Source organism: Vicugna pacos, chromosome 12 (genome assembly GCF_048564905.1).
Source record: "Vicugna pacos chromosome 12, VicPac4, whole genome shotgun sequence".
NCBI classification, from domain to species: domain Eukaryota; kingdom Metazoa; phylum Chordata; class Mammalia; order Artiodactyla; family Camelidae; genus Vicugna; species Vicugna pacos.
In genome coordinates, this window is record NC_132998.1 from 16,907,416 (window position 1) to 16,927,905 (window position 20,490).

Sequence of the window (20,490 nt, forward strand, 5' to 3'; positions counted from 1 at the left end):
TTAACGGCTCATAGCAACTCATTTATTATCTCACAGTTCTGCACGTCAAAATCTAGGCACAGAAGTCCACGTTCGTGACTGAGGATATCACAAGGCCAAAAGTTAGGTGTCAGCTGGGGCTATGGTGTCATCTAAAGTCTGGAGTACTCATCTAAGCTAATTCCGGTTGTTGGAAGAATTCGGTATCTTGCAGTTGTACAAGCAAGGTTCTAGTTTCTTGCTGGCTGACAGCTGGAAGGTAGCCCTTATATCCTAGAAGCCACCACAGACTTTAGCCAGTATGGCCTTCCTACAACTTGGTAGCTTACTTCAAGGTCCACAGGAAAATCTCTCAGACTTCTTGTAAGAGCTCACCTGATTAGGTCAGGCCCACCCAGCAGCATCTCCCTTTTGATACTCAGTCAGCCGATTAGGGACCTTAACTGCATCTGCAAAATGTCTTCATATTTGCCATTTAATGTAATCTAATAATGGCCATATTGTCATGGGCAGATCATTAAAGCATATTTGCTTTGTGATGTATGATTGCTTAGGACAGCACACTGTGAACATGAACTTATAAATAAACCACTGTAATAGGATTTTATAATTGTTTACATAAACTTTAAATTTTACATCACTTTACAAGTTACAAAGTGCTTTATACATATTGTGCATCATTTGATTTCCATGATTACCCATCAGAGAGGCAGAGTAGATATTAGTGCAAGGTTACAGGTAAAACAAACAAAGAAAAAACCCCACCAGGTCCAAAGCAGCTAAGAGGATTGCCCAAAGCTTATAGAAAATTAGCAGTGGAGCTGGGCTTCAGCCCTGGATCTTTTCACTCTATAGTCCAGTCCTCTTTTCTGCTAATTCTGCAGTTTTCAAACCGTTTGGTTAGGTTCCCAGGAGATGTCTCAGGGATTACCATGAGAACTCGGAGGGACACTAAAAAAAGGAGGGCTAAGTGCTAACGTAGCAGCTCTGCTTCTGTTTGTTCTATATGCTGGGGGTTCTACACAAGCTTTAATAACCATGCTGCCTTGTTACAGGTAATGAAGAATGTGTACAAAAAATTTAGCTTAAAAGATGATTTATATAGCCATATATAAGAAGTCAAGAGTCTATTCCAGTGAAGTTTTAAGCTGTTGTTTCCTGCAGCAGCTGTTGAACCTTTTATAAAAAAAAAAAAAAAGAAAAAAAAAGAATTGCATTAAACAGTTGGTTTGAAATGTACACTTAGGAAAACAGTGACAAACGCCACCTCCTTCACTTTTTAAATAAGTACAAACAGCTAATACCTTCTTAATGTCGGGTCTCTTGTTTTTCTTTTCATGCAAACACTGACTGGCAACAGAGTACACAGTTTCAATGGAAGTGCAGTCAATGTCATTCATCTTCTTATCAATGTAATCTTCAATGGTCTTTTCCTCATCTTCAATTTCTTCTTTAATATCTAGCTTTAAAATAAATGTTCAAACTTTAATAAGTGTTTCAAATAAAAGTGAAGCAAATCAGATAAACTTTATAAATTTATTTCTAAATAAATATAAATTATATTTATATTATAATTAATTTCTAGTATTATAAATTACATTATAAAACAAAGTAATACATTTTAATTATTTACTCTATTTCATAATAACACTGACTCTTATTTTACTATCTACTATTATAACCTTATGAAGATTATTTATTCATTTATTTATACATATCTCCTAGAAACTTCCAGCCACTACTTGCCTTCTGATTTGTGCATTTATGTGCCTGAGTTAGTTGCCGTCATGCACCCACCAGCAGCATTCACTAGGCTGCCAGCACAGGGTGGTCTGCCTCTTGCAGTGCTCCTGATCACGCGATTCCCACTTCTGAATGCAGAACCTCTCTCACTGCACAGGCAAACTTCCCCACACGTACTCAAATTGTTGAATCAAAGAGAAAGAGGGAGGAGGAAAGAGGGGGCAGGGCCACGATGAAACAGTAATGACGAGGGAGAGTGGTGTGGGACTAGGATGGTGCAGTGGGTTGAATGGTGGTCTCCCCCAAAAAAGATAGGTCCAAGTCCTAATCCCCAGAACCTGTGAATGTGAATTTATTTGGAGAAAAACATCTCTGTGGGTGTAATTCTGTTAAGCATTTTGAGATGAGATCATCGTGGATCGCCCAGGTGGGCCCTCGATCCAATGACTAGCATCTGAGGAAGAGACGGAAAGGAGACAACAGACCCAAAGGAGAAGACAGTGTGACCCCGGAGGCAGAAACTGCAGTGATGTGGCTACAGGTCAGGAAATGCCAACAGCTACCAGAACCTAGAAGAGGCTAGAGAAGATTCTCGCCTCGAGTCTCCCGAGGGAACATGGCCCTGACAAAGTCCTGGTTTCAGACTCCTGGCTTCCAGAACTGTGAGAGAATAAATTTGTCATTTTAAGCCCCAATTTGTGGTGATTTTTTCCTCCTGTATTTTTAATCTACACACTTTCTCCATATAATCCAATCTACACACAAAGCTTTATCTGTGCCTGTACAGGTACGGCTTGAAAACTGTAACTCCAGCCCAGGCTTCTTTCCTAACCTCCAAGTACCAAGGAGACAGAGGATTTTATTTCTTTGATGAAAACAAAATTTCACTCTGCGCTACTGTAAAATATTATGAAATATAAAAATACTAGCTTTTCGCAATAATATTATGTTCTATAAACATACTTTAACGTGAACTATTATATAGCATGTAATATCATCTTACTGCATATCCAGGAAACCATGGTATAATACACAGTTACATAAGGGACATGTGTAGGAATATTGTAATATGTAGATATTGTACTTATGGTTTCTCTTAAAAATATGGCACCAAGGCCCTGATCAAATATACCTTTTAACTTTCTAATTCTCATTCTAGGGAAATAATCTGGTATATACATATTGTCTGAATTTGTCACAGTGGTTCGTCCCATTAGAACACATAAATTTCAAGTAAAATCAGTGTAGTTATTTAACCAATTTTAAGAAAAATTTACTCAGAGTAGTAGGTATTTCTGTAAATTTTTAATTTTATAAAAAGATCCTGTAAGTTCTTAAAATTTACAATATAGGGCATGGCATAATTTCCCTGTAATTTTAGCATTGTTAGTCTATTTATACAATTGTTAGTGAATATCTAATATAACACATAGGTAAAGTTTTCTATGATAACTGTATAAAAAATATTCCATAGTAGAAATGGATAGAGAATAATTCATTAGTAATTCTATTCTGACACAAATTTCAAAGGAAGCCATGTTGTTTTTCCTTTCTGAGCTGAAAAGGTAGTTAGTAATCACCCTGAAAGTAACAAAATAAAAATATATCGGATGACATTTCAGAAATCATAGTTTTATTCTGATTTTACCCACAAAGAAAGCAGAACATAGAATACATGTGACTTTTCTAAGCTTCACAAATACTTCATGGCAGAACTGAGATTAGAACTATCTGATGCTCTTTCCATATGCCACCCTGTAATTGCCAACAGAAAGATTGCCAATAGAAAGTGACATTTCTAGAAGCCAAATATATCTGTATAAATTTAGATTATACATGCAAAGCAAAAAGGACAGGGAAAAATGAATCTTTCAATTACCAATAACTGAGGTTCACGGTGTTCATCCACAGCTGGAAGTCCAGTTATTATTTCCAACAAAACCTATGAAGACAAAAAAAAAGAATCCATTAATATGACTCAAGACAACATGTAGAAACTCGAAGGAACAGGGCTCTTGATTATGAACTCTGATTCACCATTTGCACCATCGCATTATGTCTGTTAGTCACGAAACTGTAAAGAATGTGAGCGGTGATTACTTCTCCCTACCCTTTTCCCGGACATCTTGGATCCCATCCATTCCCGCAAGCAGTTCTTTTCTATCGGCAACTTACTAAACCATCAGCCCCAGTCAACACATATTCTGGACACTCCTTTTGTTTTGCAGAAGATTTTGCACAAGAATAATTTTCTCTGGCTCTCAGGAGAATATTATTTTCTAAACCCTAGTACCCTGCGCCTTAACTTCACAGTGCTCTGCAGGTAAAAATCCATAAATGGGACATATGAAAAACTACAATAAAGAACACCCAATTTTTCCAACCATTCCTCCCAACACTTCCATCTTAAGTTATTAGGATCTGACTGGTAGATCAGAAAACGCCCAAGGATATTTCCTTTAAAAAAATTTCATTTTTAAAATACGACACTAAAGTGCATACTGTCTGACATGATTTGTTTTATGCACTGATTTAAGTTTCAGGCTAATTCATAAGAATAGTGCACCCCCCAAAAAATTTCATGCAGTAATTTCAGAAATCAGTTTAAAAGTTTTACAAATTCAGAGAAGTTTTTATAATTTTCTCCTTGAACGAGAGGTTAAAGTGAATAATTTACATCTTTATATAAGAGAGATAAACAAGATGGGTGTTTCAAAATATTCTACTGTAATTTCACCATTATAAGCCAGAATGATTATTGTTCCTAATTATATATATACACACATATATGTGAGAAGAAAAATATGAAACTTACCACACCAAAGCTGTAGATGTCAGATTTGGGCGTTATTTCTCCCCGCAAAGCTTCAGGTGCCATGTAAGCTGTTGTCCCTACGATTCTGCTGGTCATGACTGTCTGGGCAAATTTCTCAGAAGCCCGTGCAAGCCCAAAGTCAGATATTTTGGCTGTAAAGTCTTCATCTAGTAAGATATTTGCACTGAAAGACAAAACGTTTTCTTTTTAAGCCAATCAAACAGTCCCTTAGGTAGGTGCATGACTGCATGTATTATTTGCAGGGTGTCCCATTCTGTAATATACATCCTAAAAGCCTAAACGTTTATGTAAACAAATCTGGGTTTCAGAGTAAAGCTAAAGACAAGTAATTATCTTCTTTTCCTTTCTGTTTCTTGAGGAAAAATTTTAGGAGAATAAAAATGAAGTAAAATTGTCCACATTAGTGAGAGATATTTTTATTATCTCACAAGTAATTTAGTACAGGGTAACTTCCTCAAAGTATCCTAAAGCACCATTCCTAATTCCTTTCCTAACATTCTTCAATTCATTTAAAAACAAATTTCCGACCAAAGTATCTCAATTATTCCATTTCTTTTTCTTTTTCTGTTTTTTTGGTATTTGAAATTTTCCAAAGAGGAAAGAATATGGCTAAAAGATCTTCATTCATTCATTTTATGCATTCACTCATATACTCACACTTTCACTCAACAAAACCTTATGGGGGATTCCCAGTGTGTTACACAGTATTTAAGCCCATCGCTGGGTATGGGGGAATCTTCCGTCTTGTCTGTGACAAAGGTATACGAATAATTTTTTCAAATCCAGTAAGCACTCCATAATGATAATATTAGGTATGAGAGGCCAGAAGAATCTGCAGAAAATTCCAGAGAAGGTAAAAAATGTGCGTAGTCTTGAAGGATTATTAGAAGCTGATGTTAAATGAGGGACAGAAAAGCATTTCAGGAAAATGGAGCAACATGAACACAGTGATGAAAATACAAAAACATATGATCGGTTTGAAGAAACCGGCATCAGCGGAACATGGAGAGAATCCGAACTTTATCCTGTGGGCAACAGGACACCAGCTAAAGCATTCATGGTAGGAAACTGGTGTTACCAGACTTGATTTCTAGGACCACAGGCTGGCCACACAGCATTGCATGGATGAGAACTGGTACAGACTGATTAAAGGACGACCAGAAAGCTTGTAATAAAGCACACAAGAGACAGTGAGGGTCTATGCGAAGGCAGAGCACTGGGGACAAAAAGGAAATGCACATTTTACTTGTTTTCTCTTAATTTTTATTTTTTTTGCGGGGGGAGGTAATTAGGTTTGTTTATTTGTTTATTTTTAGAGGAGGTACTGGGAGTTGAACTCTGGACTTCGTGCATGCTAAGCATGTGCTCTATCACTTGAGCTATACCCTCCCCTGTGAAGTGCACATTTTGAGGCACACTCAATAGCACGTTGTAATTTGTACGATATGGGGGACGAGGAAGTCTTTAGCTTGGGAGACAGGATGAATGTGGACTTCACTTGATTAGGAAGGAAATATAGGAGGAAGAGTTTGGGTTGGAAGAGAAGTGAGTTTGATTTCTGAAATGTTGACTTAGAGGCTGCTGTGGTACATCTCGGTGGGGTGGTTTGGTCTGGAGATACTGAAAATATGGGATTGGAGGTTGATGATACAGAGTTGAGAGTCACCTACACACAGAGAGCATTTGAAGTCACTGTTATCACTCAGCAAGAATTCGCAGGATGAACAGAAGAGATGATGAGGCAAGAATGCACCAACTGGAATACACCAACGTGTAACAGATGGGAGGTGGTGTCTTTCCTCTATTTAAGGCCAGTCCCTCTACTTGGACTCCTTTCTACATTCTCAGGAATCTTATCCTATAAATGATCTCACCTCTCTCTTCTGTTCTATCACCCTCCTCTTCCCACAGGCAAAAAAACAAGCTTTAGTGTCTGTCATCTTAAAAAAATTTGCCTAAATGACACATCTATTTCCAGCTCTCCCCTTCACCGGCTCAGCGTCTTACCAGACTTGTCTATTCTCACATCTCAGTTCTCCGACTCCCACTCTCTCCTCAACTGCAACCTGAATTGTGACCCAGTCACTACATGGAAGTAGTTCCCCATAAAGTCACTAATGACCTTCATGGCACTAATCAAATGGTTATGTTTCAGCCCTCATCCTGATCTATAAAAGGTAACTGACATTTTTGACTAGTCCTTCTTGGGAAAATGTCTTCCCTTGTTCTTAGGAATCCCACACTCTCCTGGGTTTCAGCTAACTTTCACACCTTCTTAGATTCCTTTTTGGACTTATTCTCTTCTACTTGGCCATTAAGTCTTAAAGTTCCTCAGGAATAAATCTTGGGAACTATTCTGAATCTGTGTCTCTCCTTAAGTACATATGAGCATAGGACAGCTCTGCAGTTATCACCTATACACAAGTAATACACAAATGGGTATCTTCAGCTGGGACATCTTTTAGCTCCAAACATGTACATCAACATCACACCGTTTAACATCTCCACTCGCATGTCTTGAAAGAACTGCTAACACGACACGTGTGAAAGAGAACTCACATTTTCCACCTCCAACCTGACCCTCTTTCAGTGCTTCCCATGTAAGTGAATCATGCCACAATCATTCCAGAATGCAATTCTGGAAGCCATAAATCCCAGCATCACTCCTGACGTGTCCCTCTCCCCGACCCCTCTGCAGCCAAGAATCAGCAAGTCCTGCCATCTTAATCTCTCAAATCTGTTCACGTCTCTTCATTCGAACTGCCACCACCAAGCCTTCCATGATAGTCTCCAAACTACCCCTCCTTACAAACTGTTCTCTACACTCAAGTCAACGAGATCTTCTCCAAACTTAAATCTGATGCCACATTTCTACTTATAATTTCTTTGAATGGCAGCTGATTATACTTACTATAAAATTAAAGCCCTTATCTTAGTCTGTGAGGTCTTACAGGGCTTAGCTGCCTGCCTACCTCTATAATTTTATCTTATGTCAATCACCCCTTCAATTTCTGCACTTCAGTCCTACAGCATTTATTTCACTCCCTGTAATTCATCATGCCCACATGTTTGTTCCCTCTTAACACTGCTCTTACAAATGTGGCTCCTTCCTAGAATGTTCTTTCCCCATGTTCTCTAGTTGCCCTCAAGTTGTGCCCATCTATCTCCTGTTCACTCTTTGGATCTCTGCTTAAATATCATTTCCTGACAGAACTCTTCTTTATATTAAGATTATAGAATACACACTAAAGTTCTATCATTATTTTGTGCTGACAGATGCTACAAATGCTACTCTTGCTAATTACACCATCTACAGTACCTATCACATAGTAGGTGCTCAATTAATATTTGTTAACCAAATAAATACAGAACAAGGAAGAAAACTGAAATGCACCCATGGAGGATGAAAGTGATTCAGAAAAGAGCAGTGATCCAGAAAAGAAGAAGAAGATAATTTTGACAAGACAAAATGGTCAAGAAGAACAGAATAACATACTATTAAAAAGAAAAAAAGGTCATTTAGGATGAGAACTGGAAATGGGTCACTGGAATGAAGTAAGGGAGATTACAGGTGTCCTGAGTGAGGAGAGCTTTCATGGAGTGCTCCAGGGTAAGACATGCACGTGAATAATGAATAGAACGAGTGAGAGAAAATTATCCTCTGAAGACAGTTTTCTGAAGGCTTTTTAGAAGTAGCATTTACCTTTTAATATCTCTATGAATATGATGGTTTTCATGTAAAAAACTGAGGCCATTAGCTGCACCCTGAGCAATCTTGCATCTCATGTGCCAAGAGAGTGGCGGAGTACCATCCTTATGAAGTAAGAAACAAGCCAATTTAAAAAAAAAAAAAAAGAGGATTAAAAAAAACCCATAGACAATATATAACAGAATATTTTTCTAAGCAACTAGAAATGAAAATGATACTACACTGCTAAGAATTTAGGACTATCATTTTTTTTAGGTTGTCCCTAAATAAGATCAAATAGGGATTTGCATTTCTTATTTAACAATAAAAATATATTAGAGCATCTTCAAAGTCTAGCCTTGATTGATAACTTGACATTTTAGATCATGACCTGACAGAAAAGCCATTCCCGCTGTTTACATATCAACTGGATAGTTTTCAGAGATCAGGAAAAACATTAAGATGACTATAGATTAAATGATCCTGTTACAAAGTAAACATTAGTATTTCAACACAGAAAGGAAAGCCAAACAACCTGATAAACAAACATTTTACCAAGCAAGACAGTCTGTCCAGCAATGAACCGTTGGGCATGTAAACATAGACTAAGCAGAGGTCATCTCCATCGCTTGAGAAACCAAGTAGTTCTACTAAGTTTTCATGTTGACACCTGTGACAAACAATTTTCCACTCAACATTATTATGATACACACATAATATTTAGTTGTAGGTTGGAAGTTACTGAATTTAGAGCTTTCACAGAAAAAAAAGTGCAAGAAAATAATTACATGCTTTACATCATTGTAATATAATATATATGTTTCTAACATGTTTACATATGTTTATTATAACTGCTTATAATTTTCTGCAAACAGTTCTTTTAGTCAATATTGTTCAACATTAGAAGCAAAATCTCTCTTCATTTTATAGTAAAAGCTCAAGAACTCAGACCATTGGTATTTGTAATAGTTTGGTTAAGAACTAGGCTGATGTTTGCCTTTGCACCATCTTCAGTGACAGCACAAACAAGATTTCAAAAAGTTTGTTGAAACTTGTATGACAACCCTTTCAAGGATCCAAAGCACTGACTTACAGACATCTGATTTTGAATCACATCTAATGTACACATTTCTGATTTTTAATAGCTATTATTTATAACCTAATTTGAGTTTCTTTATACACTTACGAGTAATACAACTAAAGAGAGTCGAAGTCTAACAAGACTGCAGGCATCTGCGGTAAAGCAGAAAGAAAACTGGGCTCAGAGTTCAGTCCTAAGTTTAAAGTCTAACTCTGCCATCTTCTGGAAATGTGACCTATCACAAGTTAACAGCCTCACTGAGCCTCAGCACCTTTACCTGGTAAATGTGGACAATACCTATTAAGTAACACAAATGATGTGAAAATTAAATGAGCAAATACATAGGAGAGCCTAGAAATAGTTTATGAGGTGCAAATTAAAACAGTAAGTGCTTCATTTTCCACCAACCGGCACATTTTAGGTGAGTAGATAACATTTGCTGAGTTTATACTATATAGAAGGCACTGCGGTAAATGACTTACCTGCTTTGTTTTATTTAATATTTATAATAATTCAATGAAGAAATTCATTTTTAAAATTATTATCCCATTTTATAGATGAGAAAACTAATGGATAGACAGTTAAGAAAGTTGGCCAAGGTCATTGTGCTAGTAAGGGCCAGAGATTGGTACTTACTGAAAAATAGTAATAATATTTAATGGTGGTGAGGTAGCAGTGAAGTTTGAAATTGTAATACATTGCTGGTAGATGTATAAATGATCATAACTCATCTACAAAGCCATTTGGACAAATACTTAGAAAGCCTTTAAAAAGTTCAAGCATTCAGAACCAATAATTCTTCTAAGACTGTATCCTGGTGAAATAAGCAAATTTGCATTTAAAGATTTATGTACAAAGAGATTCAAGGGAATTTTAATTTGTAATATTGAAATTTTAGAAACAAACCTAGAAGGATAATGGTTAAATATAATCCATATATGCTACAATGTTGCACATAATTTTAAATGTTTTAAAATTATTTTAATGACATGGGGAAGATGTTACACACTTATCATGAAGCAAGTACATCAAAATATTAGCAGTGGTTATCTTGCAATGATATACTTAGAGATGGTTTTTATTATCTGAAAAATGTTTTCCTGTATTTCTCAGAGAATCTATTTTGAACAAGTTACTTTTAGGATTGGAGAGTCGGGGTACGAGTGGGGAGGACAAATTCTGAATGGAAGAGTTTCTTCTCAGTGTGCATTATTTTTACCGTGAATGAACTAATTCCAATTTTTTCTTTCTTAAAGTTAAGCAACTAGAATTGCTGATTGATAGCAATGGGTCTGATGAGTACACACTGGTAAACCCCCTTAAGGATTTAGATCAAAAGCTCAGGCTCTGAAATCAGACAGATCTGGATTTGAAACTCACATAGTTATTGGTTATGTGGCCTTGGGCAAGTTATTCACCGTTTCTAAGTCTCAGTGAAAAAAAAAAGCATGTGTGTGGTGTGGTGATAACAACTGAGACAATGCTCACGGTTTCTGGTCTCTTGTATGCACTCAGGTATCAATCACTATAACTATTAGAACACTCTTCCTGATTTATTTCATCCTTTCTTCTTGGATGTTCTTAAACATACTGAGTCAATGCCTTCTAAACATTCTTGCATATAACAATTTCCTGGTTTATGGGTGTTAACTTATAGCTATAGCTAAGGGATAATTTGATATCTATCTATCCATCTATCTAATTTTATATATATGTAAAATCTATAATTTACCTCTCATAAATTTCTGGGAGCAGAACACCTGTTGAAATTCCATGTAACTTATATGAGTATACGTAGTCATAGAATTAAAGAATCAACGTTCTTTCAAGTCCTCTAATCTAAACCCTTTATTTTAACTTATATATTTGAAAATATCACTAGCGCATGGCACACTGTGGTTAAGAAAACAGGTCCCTCGCTCCCTGTCGTGCTCTCTTCCGCTGTACCACACCGCAAATTCACTTACTTTGCCATTACTTTTATTTCTTGATCAAACTGTTGTTTCAGTTCTTCTGTGCTAATGTCAACCATCTGAAAAAATAAAATACTATACAATATAATACAATACAATAACCCCAAGGCTCCCAGGCTGGAATGGGTACAAGGGATCATCTGGCTAATCCGGTTTTCTTTAAAATAATAAGGCATGGCTCTCCCCATTTTATAGAACAACCAAGAACTAGAAATATTTGTCATTTGCTCAAGATCTCATGGCTGGTTAGTGAAGGAAGAAAACCTTATAAACCATGCAACTGTATAAACCTCACTGACTCATTGTGGGAACAAAATGAAATAATATGAGATTTCACTGCATTAACATCTGGGAAAAAAATTCAGTGTAATAGAAAATATAAGCAAATTTGAAGGCAAAAACAAAAACAAGACCTGCAGAAGTATTTGCCACATGGATGACTAAGGGTGACCAACTTTATCGTATAAATATGCACTGTATTGGTATTTTTAGAATCCAATAATATATTTAAAATACAACAAATCAGTAATTTAACAGTAAACACTCTAACAGAAATGGGGACAAAGGACATAGATAAGAAATTTTTAAATTTTTTTCTTATGGTATGTTTTCTAAACTATTTTTAAATGAGAAAAGTAATGCAAGTAAGTTATTTTTACAAAATTTTCTTATCTCTTACCATTTTAAACTTGATTATGCATGAAGCACTGTGAAGAGCTGGGCTTCTCAGCTTTATTTTGTGAATCTTCCCAAATTATATGTATAATCGTACGTATTTGTATATAACTACACATTTGTAGGGATAGAGTCCAAAGCTTTCAACGAATTTTTGAGTGTTAAGAACTACCAGCTTAGAGATGTTTATTTAAAGAAAATGCACACTGAAATAATATATTTCCTAAAGATTAATTTAAAATGTATTATACAGCACACTAGAAATCAGCTCTTCCTTTAATTCTTTCTCTTCCTGAAAACAGAACTTACCGCTGCAAGCTTCTTCACTGCTACGGTCCTGTTGTTCACAAGGCCTTTATACACAACCCCAAATCCTCCTTCTCCCATTTTGTTACCACCGACAGAGACGGGCCGCTCATCAAAGTTATTCGTGACATCCTTCAATTCATAAAATGAAAAATTGTGAAAACCTACAGTGTCAATAAGAGACGGAAGAAAGTGCTTCAGTAAAAAAGAAATTGGTTTTAATAACTTCAGTATTTTCTCAATGTGGATATTTCATACATATGCAAACAGTTACAACTTTGGATTATGTCTGATGGAAGAGAGTAAAACCACTTTTAAATTTTGATTCATTTATTTAAAAAAATCTATTTCTAAAATTTTTAATTAAAAAAAATTGAAGTACAGTTTACAATGTCATAACAATTTCTGGTGTACAGCATAATGTTTTAGTCATATATATATATTCCTTTTTATATTCTTTCTCCTTATAGGTTACTACAAGATATTGAATGTAGTTCCCTGTGCTGTACAGCAGAAACTCATTGTTTATCTATTTTATATACAGTAGTTAATATCTGCAAACCTGGAACTCCCAATTTATCCCTTCCCCCTCCCAGTAACCATAAGTTTCTTTTCTATGTCTGTGCGTCTGTTTGTTTAGCAAATAAGTCCATTTTAAAATCACTTTTTTAAATTCAAATTTTAAGCTTTATCTTGAGAATTCTGTTTTGTGGTCTTTCACCTAAAACTCTAGTCACTTATTTTTCTTTATCAAATGACCTTTTCCAGTTATGTAAATATTTACTTGTTTTTTTTCCATACTTCTGTGAGTATTCATATGTCCTGTTGCCTCTACTCACTGATGACACTGACTGATACAATGAAGATGGTGCTTAATAAATCAGGAGGGAAAAAGAACCACAAAAGAGTTATTGCTAGCATGCAGAAACAAAAGGAGAGACTTATTTTTAAAGCAGTGATGGTCTTAACAACCAACCCAGTCATGGTTAAGTGCTGCAAATGTTACTTACGTGTATCACTAATTTCTAAACTTCTATTCTCTGGACTTGAGGAGTCCGGTGGCATATACTTCTGTTCATGATTCTGATCAGGTATCACAGATGTCCTGTCTTTGCCATAGGGTGGCATCTGTTTCTGCTGAACGGTTACAGTTTCTTTAGGAGGCAGTGTATTAACTGTTTTGGGAATAGCATCTGACAAATGAAATAAGATACAAGTTAACCTTTCATAAGAAAAAGTGCTTGTGAAAAAGTTAAACTAGGAACTCGGTTCACTTAACATCATTCCAGTTTCTACACGTTAGCTCCATATTCTCTTAGTACTAACAAGAAGCTGCCTAGTAAGAATGCATAAATTTTGATAAAGATGGGCAGAGAGGGCAAGGCAGTCTTTTCAAAAAGGGGTCCACGAGCCACCTGCCTCAGAAGCCCAGAAGTACCTGTTTAAAAACATTGACCTTGAACCTAATTCAAGAATTCTGATAATGAGGTCGTGTTTAACAAGAACTCCTGGTGATTCTTCTGCACTCTCAAGGGTGTGAACCACTGGTGTAAATAGCACCAAAGGGAAAAAATAGCTTATGAAGGAGGAAACTAGACACTAAGCCACTGGAACAGTGTGAGGAGATCACCATCACAGAATGATCCATCAGGGTGGAAGGTGAGGGGGAAAAAAAACAAGAGCTTTGTCTCGTCATTCTAAACTTGCTGTTGGTAAAAAACCTGACTTTAACGCTGGGCTCAGGTTCAGTTGTGAAGCCTCCATTTCCTTCACAGCAAGTCTGCGGTGTCCTATGTCTGGGTTTTTGTTAAAGACTTGGGGAGAGTTGAAAGAATGAAAAGGAATCGTAAATCTAAAATTCATCTACTAGGAGAAAACAGTAAGACTAAGAGGAAATGTCTCTATTTCTGCACTTGTCTTTCCATCCTCAGTACTGATACCCTGGACCCACTCAGTTTACCTGGTAGCAAAAGACTTGCAGGGGCAAAAAACTCATTCTGTATCAAAAGATCCACAAGATCACCAACTGTGCAATTTGTGGTGCCCCAGTCAAACAGTAATTCACAAGTGGGACTTTTTCCAGTTTGAAGTAAGGCTTCAAATCTCCTTAAAGCAAGGAACAGAAAAAGAAAATTAGTATGTAAATAGAATTAACATGTACATAGGAATTATTCCCCACCCCCAGCCTCTGTGTCGCCCACAGCACTTCCTATAATATATATAAAAGTAAGCGGGCAGGAGGAGAATCAGCAAGAACTATAGAGAACGAGAAAAACGGGCAGAAGAAAAAAAGATGAAGGTAATGATAATGTAAGTTGACATACACTGAGTATTCACAGTGGGCTACAGAATGCACACACGTGAATTCTCAAAGATACTATGAATATCATGCTAATTTAGTAATAAGAAAGCGTGAGAGGTGAAGAAAGCAGCCCATAGCCACATAGCCACCAAACTGTGTACAAATTGGGATCCAAATTCAGATCTCACTTGACATAATGGTGTTCCCCAAACTACTAAGCTATATTACTTCCCTATATGACTTGTTAACTCTGTTAGCCATATGATTTTTAATAAGCCAGGCTGCTTAAAGAAACAGGAAATATACAAACTTAGAGAATTATTCCTTTATGTCAATGAAATGAAGGAAAAACACAGATCAGTTTTCCGTTCAAAATTTCTTTCAAAATTAGTTTTGATGGTAACGTTTCAAAACCTAATATAGTTTTTTGTTTTTCCTGCAAATTTTTTATTTTGAAAACTTTCAAACCCACAGAAAAGTTGAATGAATAATACTACAAACAACCGTCTACCCTTCACAGAGACTGCCAGCTTTGTGTTCTTTCCCGTCCCCTCCTCCCCATCTCTGTCTTGGTGTCTGCGTGCTTGCTTTAGCATGTGGGCCAGGCGCCTTGTAGAATGTCTCACAGTTTAGATCTGTCTGACTACTTTCTCATGATGAAGACATCGGTGACAGTGTCTCCTCCCCACGGTATCACACCCCGAGGCACAGAATGGCAGTTGGTACCATTACTGATGACCCAAAGTTTGATGACTTGATTAAGGAGGTGCATTTCAGATTTTTTTCTTTATAAAAGTATCTTTCCCCTTCGCAATTCATGAACAACCTGTGGATAAGACTTTAAAATCTCGTACATATCTTGTTCATCAATAACCTTTCACCCTGTGGCTTGGCACTCACTGCTGAGCCCTCTGTGAATCAGTCATTCACTGGTAGTTGTAAATGGGCAACTTTTCAGTCTGAGCATTCTTTCAATTATTATTTGCTGCCATTATTCTCTAAAGAAGGGCTTTTTCTACCCCCCACTCCCTCAACTATGCTTTAAAATTTTTTAATAGTTAATTTCAATGAACTAGCTATAAAAATGGCATTCAAGGTTTAAAATTAAGCTTCCTCCAAGTAATTTAAGATGTTAATCCTTCATCTGAGACATTTCCTGGAAGGACTAATATGGGAATTCTGGCTTCAAGTTCTTTTTCAGGTTAATGCTGAAAATCACAAATAAATTTATTTTCCTCTTGCTCCCAATGGCAGATTTTCACATAGTTTTGGGCTGGAAAAACTGACAGAAATAAAATCTGTACTTAAATGCTACATGAAATCAAGGAAAGACAAGTAGAAAGAATGGAAATTATCTGTAGATAGTGTTGAAAAATCCTGGCTAAGAACTAAGAATTCTATTCATAGATGTGTATGTGTACAAGCAACTTTAAAATGTCAATTTGAAGAATTCCCAAAATACACTGTTAAAGTGACTTAGAGATTCACATACTTAGACATTTACGCTCCAGAATTTTACTAGAAATTCTTCTAATGTTCTTATGTTATTTCAATCTGGGAATGACAGGTATGAGGCCAAGTGAATGTGCTTGGCTTGCCAGAGAACCAGAGTAAAAGTTGGAATCTTAATTCCAACCCTCAAAACTTATTGTCAAGACCACAATATTAGCCTAGCTGATACACTGGAAAGTGGAACAAAATTTGAAAAAAAGAAAAAAAGAAAAAGAAAAAAAAAAGGGGGTGGTATTTACTACCATTACCTCCCCTGGAGAGAGGTTTATTTTCTGAACTGCAACAGTAGACAGTATTCATACCTATTAATCATTCTAGGTCGTGATTTAAGAACTTAAAAAGAAAAAGAATTTTGTATGTTACCTTATGTGAAACTGGTTGTATCTCTCATCACCAGATGGTTTTTTAATAGCTACTGCTAACTTCTTCCATCCTTCTTGGGGATCAATAAAATCTGACAGCTTCCTAATTAGTCCAACATTGAGGCAGCGCACATATGTTGATGCTGTTATGGGTTTGCTCATCTTTTATTCCTAAAATATGGAAGACACTCATTAAAATTTTACAGTAGCTTTAGCGATGACACCTATAAGCCTGCACATCCCACTTCACAATAAAAATGAATTGCTGGTGACTGATTACACCATAACAGAGGAACACTCCAAAGTCAACTAGCTGATAGTCCAGTCTTTCTCCATCTCTAAATATCAACAAAAATTTTAAAGGATTATTATTTTTTTTGGATACTGACATTTTCCAAGTGAAATTTACACAAAGGAGTAAATAGTTGACTTTTTCAGAAAAATTCCTGTAAACAGATTCAGACATCAAATCTATTTTTAAAAAAAGATTTATTTTTCAACTTAAAAATATTTCTCTCAATCAGTACTTACTTACTATTAAGCATTTATGCAATACTCTTTGGTAGACTTAAAAAAAAGTGTTCTGAAACAGTGTGTCTAGCCTTAAAAGATATGGTCCAGCTACAGACTTTTCACACCAGATGTTCTTCCTTGATGCCACCACAAGTTTTGAGTCCAGCAGACCTTCCTGATCACTGTTCCTTCCCTACTAAGGCAAGTCCTGCGGTTCACCACTTCAACTACTCTCTCGACTGAACCTTCATTTCCTCAGTCCCCTTTTTCTTCTGCTACTCCATCCTGGAGAGATGCAGGCAAGGATAAATCTCACAGTTTTCTCTGTACACCAGTGATGCTGAATGCAGCTGTGCAGAACAAGGGACCTGAGCAGGCCAGTGCGAATACCAAAGTAGGGGACCATTTTCCATTGCACTTCAACACAGCTGTCATTCCTTCCATCTGTCCTCCGAGACTATTTCACACTTTTGCTCTCCTTGTGCGGTTTTATTTTATCTCCAACCTCCCTCATTCTCAGCAAGTGGTGACCTTTTCAACTCACCAAACCATGCAGATTTAGCTATGTTTCTGTCGATCCCTCTCCTGCTCCTCTACATATTTCTATTTTGAAAATGCAATATAATCAATCTGGGGAGTAAAGAACAGATTCATGTGGTACAAAATTCAGAAGCTACAAAAGAATCAGAAGCAAAAGTCCTTCTGTGTTCTAGGCCTCTATATTAGCGTTTTCTTTTCTTTGGCCTTCTTTGGCCACCACATCTAAGTAGGTCCATCTACTCAACCTACTGACCTTTCCTCACTGCACAACGTATCTGCTCCCTGAATTCAGGGACCATGCTCATTTTGCCCACTAAAATACTACTCGTGACTAGCACACTGTAGATCCTGGTGTTACATGTTAGGAATGAATGAATTCCTTGCCCAGTAACATGCAAGGTGATTTATATATTTCACTTAATCCTCACAGTGACTAAGGCAGTTTTATCATCTCTATTTCACAAAGGTAGTAAGCAAAAGAGGTAAGTCTTGAACCTGTATCTGACTCCAAAATTCATGCCACATATCCCTGTTTCTCTAACTCAAAGCATTGTTCATGCCACTCTCTTTTCTAGAAAGACTTATTATTTCCTTTCGTTTATTCATATATTCAATAAATATCATGTATAATTCATTTATATATTCAATATACATTAGGCTTTGCACTAAGTGATGGGAGCTACAGAGAAGAGAAAAATCGTTTTCAAGCTTCTCAGTCTAGCAGGGGCACAACCAATTACAACGAGTATGAATGCCACAAGAAGTGCGAGCAGAGTGGTAATGGGGCCCAGAGAAGGAGCATCAAAAGAAACGGTCTGAAGGAGGTATATCAAGACAGATGTGGGTGCGGTGGGAGGTTGGAAGGATGAGTGAAAAAGAATGAAGATATTCCCGTTCCCCAAAAAACAGAAGGAAATTCCAGGCAGCAGGAATAGCATGGGAGAGCATGGGTTAGGCTAAGGCAAGGAGTTAGCTATGGCTGGACCAGAGGATACATGTCATTAAGTAATAAGAGATAAGTTTGGAGAGGTAGGCAGGGCCACGATCATTATGTGTCCCATATGCTATGTCAAGGAGTTTAAGTTTATACCAAAAGCTAAAGGGGGGCTATTTCAGGGTTTTAAGGAAAGGCAGTGTGTGATCCTATCTGGTTAAGTGAATTCCTCCAGATAAAATTTGAAGGGATGGATATTAAGACAAAGAGACCAGAGACCAATTTGAAAACTTTATAGTAATCAATAATTGAAAGCCTGAAGAAAGTATATGGTCAGGGAATGGAGAAGAAAAAGCTTCCAAGGTTTAGAAGGCCAAATCAAAACAATTTCATGATATTAGAGGGAGAGGAGACTGAAGGAAACAGGCCGAAGGTTGGTTTTTTCCCTTGGGCAATTATGTAGATGAGAGAGGAAATCATGCATTCAGTTCTGGTCATGTTAAGTGTGAATTATCTCCCTCTGGCACCATCTAGGGGAGTTGGCACTAAGGAGCTGGATATATGGTCTGGAGCTTAGGAGAGAGGTTTAGGTAAAGAATGCTTACATATGAACCTTCTCATATATTCATATATGAATAGTGGCTGAAGCAACAAAGAAATATGAGACTGCCTATTAGGAATAGATAGAATGTGAAGGAATGAAGAGAAAAAAAGAAACTAAGTATTGGTAAGTCATGGAGGTAATCAGGAAGACAATTAGGACAGTAGCATATCAGAGGCTTCTAGAATGCGCGATAGGGTGGTATAAAAGACCCAGAAAGGTCAAATAAATACTGATGTGTGTGTTAAATACGGAAACCAGAAGGCCACTGGGTGACTGAAGAACAGTTATAGTGGAGCAGTGAATGCATGGAAGAAATGAGTTTTCCAGGAAGTCTGGCTAAGAAGGGAAGGAGATAGAAAGAGGGAGGAAGGAAAAAAGAAAGGAAGGGAGCAGTTCTCACACTAGGCCTTAGTACTCTTTACACTCTTAAAAATTACTGTGGTTACATTTTGTTTATTTTGGTTACATTACCAATATTTACCATATTAGAAACTGATGCTCAGAAATGTAAACATTACTTATTCATTAATTCATTTAAAATAATAATAAATGTCCTACATATTAGCATACATAATACATTTTAATAAAAATAACCGTATTTCCTCCCATAATATGAGTGACATTGTTTTACAGTTTTGCAAATCTCTTTAATGTTTAACTTAATAGAAGACAGCTGGGTTCTAATATCTGCTTCTGCATTCAACTAGTGGCAACATGTTAATTTGGTTGATGCATATGAAAAAAATCCCGGTTCACACAGACATATAGTTGGAAAGGACAGAGTATATTAATAGTCATTTCACAAAGTGGGTATTTTTCTTTGCTACTATATTAAAACTTGGTAAGTGATAACTTCCTGAAAGCTAAAGTGCGGAAGATCAGGAGCTCTGCTTGGACAGGTAGAAAACAAACTTCAAATGATTGTTTAGCATGCAAACAGGAGAATAAGAGAAATCTGAACTTTCTGACGGATCTCTTCAAGGGAAAAGGCAAATCTGAATCTACTCTGCTCTGAGGGCTCCTTGGGCAGACAGGTTTTTGAGGCACTAAGAGAGCTACTTGTTCCCATTCTAAACGGTCTGTTTTTCATTCTTTTGTTCCCTCTCTTGTTTCCAGGCTGTCAGTACATTTTTCCCATCTGATAATGTATTTATAACCCCGCTTCCATTTCCTGGACGCTGGAGAGACAAGCTAATTAGAATCTCGGAGGTTCGGAACGCTTTCCACGCGGCGAGCATCTCCGCCGGGTGCTGGTCTTACTTCCTGGTTCTCGGGAAAAGAGATTTCCTTTCGTAAACGGGTTCTTGGAACACACCGCCTGGGAGTTGAGAAACTTGAGGCGGGGTCCGACAGAGCCACAGAGGGGCTGGGCGAGGCCTGCCCACGCCCCACGGTCCTCCTCAGCTCCCACTAAATTCTGGTCCCCCGGGACCCACCCAGGT

General features: G+C 37.0%; 1 protein-coding gene across 5 annotated transcripts in view; it reads right to left on the bottom strand.

The window, feature by feature from the left end:
- Positions 1 to 20,490, bottom strand: part of IRAK4 (interleukin 1 receptor associated kinase 4) — a 21,082-nt gene continuing 592 nt past the window's right edge. For 4 of the 5 annotated variants that reach the window (XM_072972962.1, XM_031683085.2, XM_072972960.1 and 1 more), the window contains exons 2-12: positions 16,459 to 16,628; positions 14,242 to 14,387; positions 13,292 to 13,474; positions 12,285 to 12,445; positions 11,295 to 11,359; positions 8,802 to 8,916; positions 8,262 to 8,371; positions 4,538 to 4,721; positions 3,602 to 3,664; positions 1,284 to 1,442; positions 1 to 1,155 (exon numbers count right to left, since the gene is read on the bottom strand). In XM_072972962.1, the coding sequence (XP_072829063.1) occupies positions 1,123 to 1,155; positions 1,284 to 1,442; positions 3,602 to 3,664; positions 4,538 to 4,721; positions 8,262 to 8,371; positions 8,802 to 8,916; positions 11,295 to 11,359; positions 12,285 to 12,445; positions 13,292 to 13,474; positions 14,242 to 14,387; positions 16,459 to 16,619 (1,380 nt within the window). In that variant the 5' untranslated portion in view covers positions 16,620 to 16,628 and the 3' untranslated portion in view covers positions 1 to 1,122. The remainder of the gene's footprint in view (positions 1,156 to 1,283; positions 1,443 to 3,601; positions 3,665 to 4,537; positions 4,722 to 8,261; positions 8,372 to 8,801; positions 8,917 to 11,294; positions 11,360 to 12,284; positions 12,446 to 13,291; positions 13,475 to 14,241; positions 14,388 to 16,458; positions 16,629 to 20,490) is intronic. The other variant, XM_072972963.1, reaches the window with a different exon arrangement.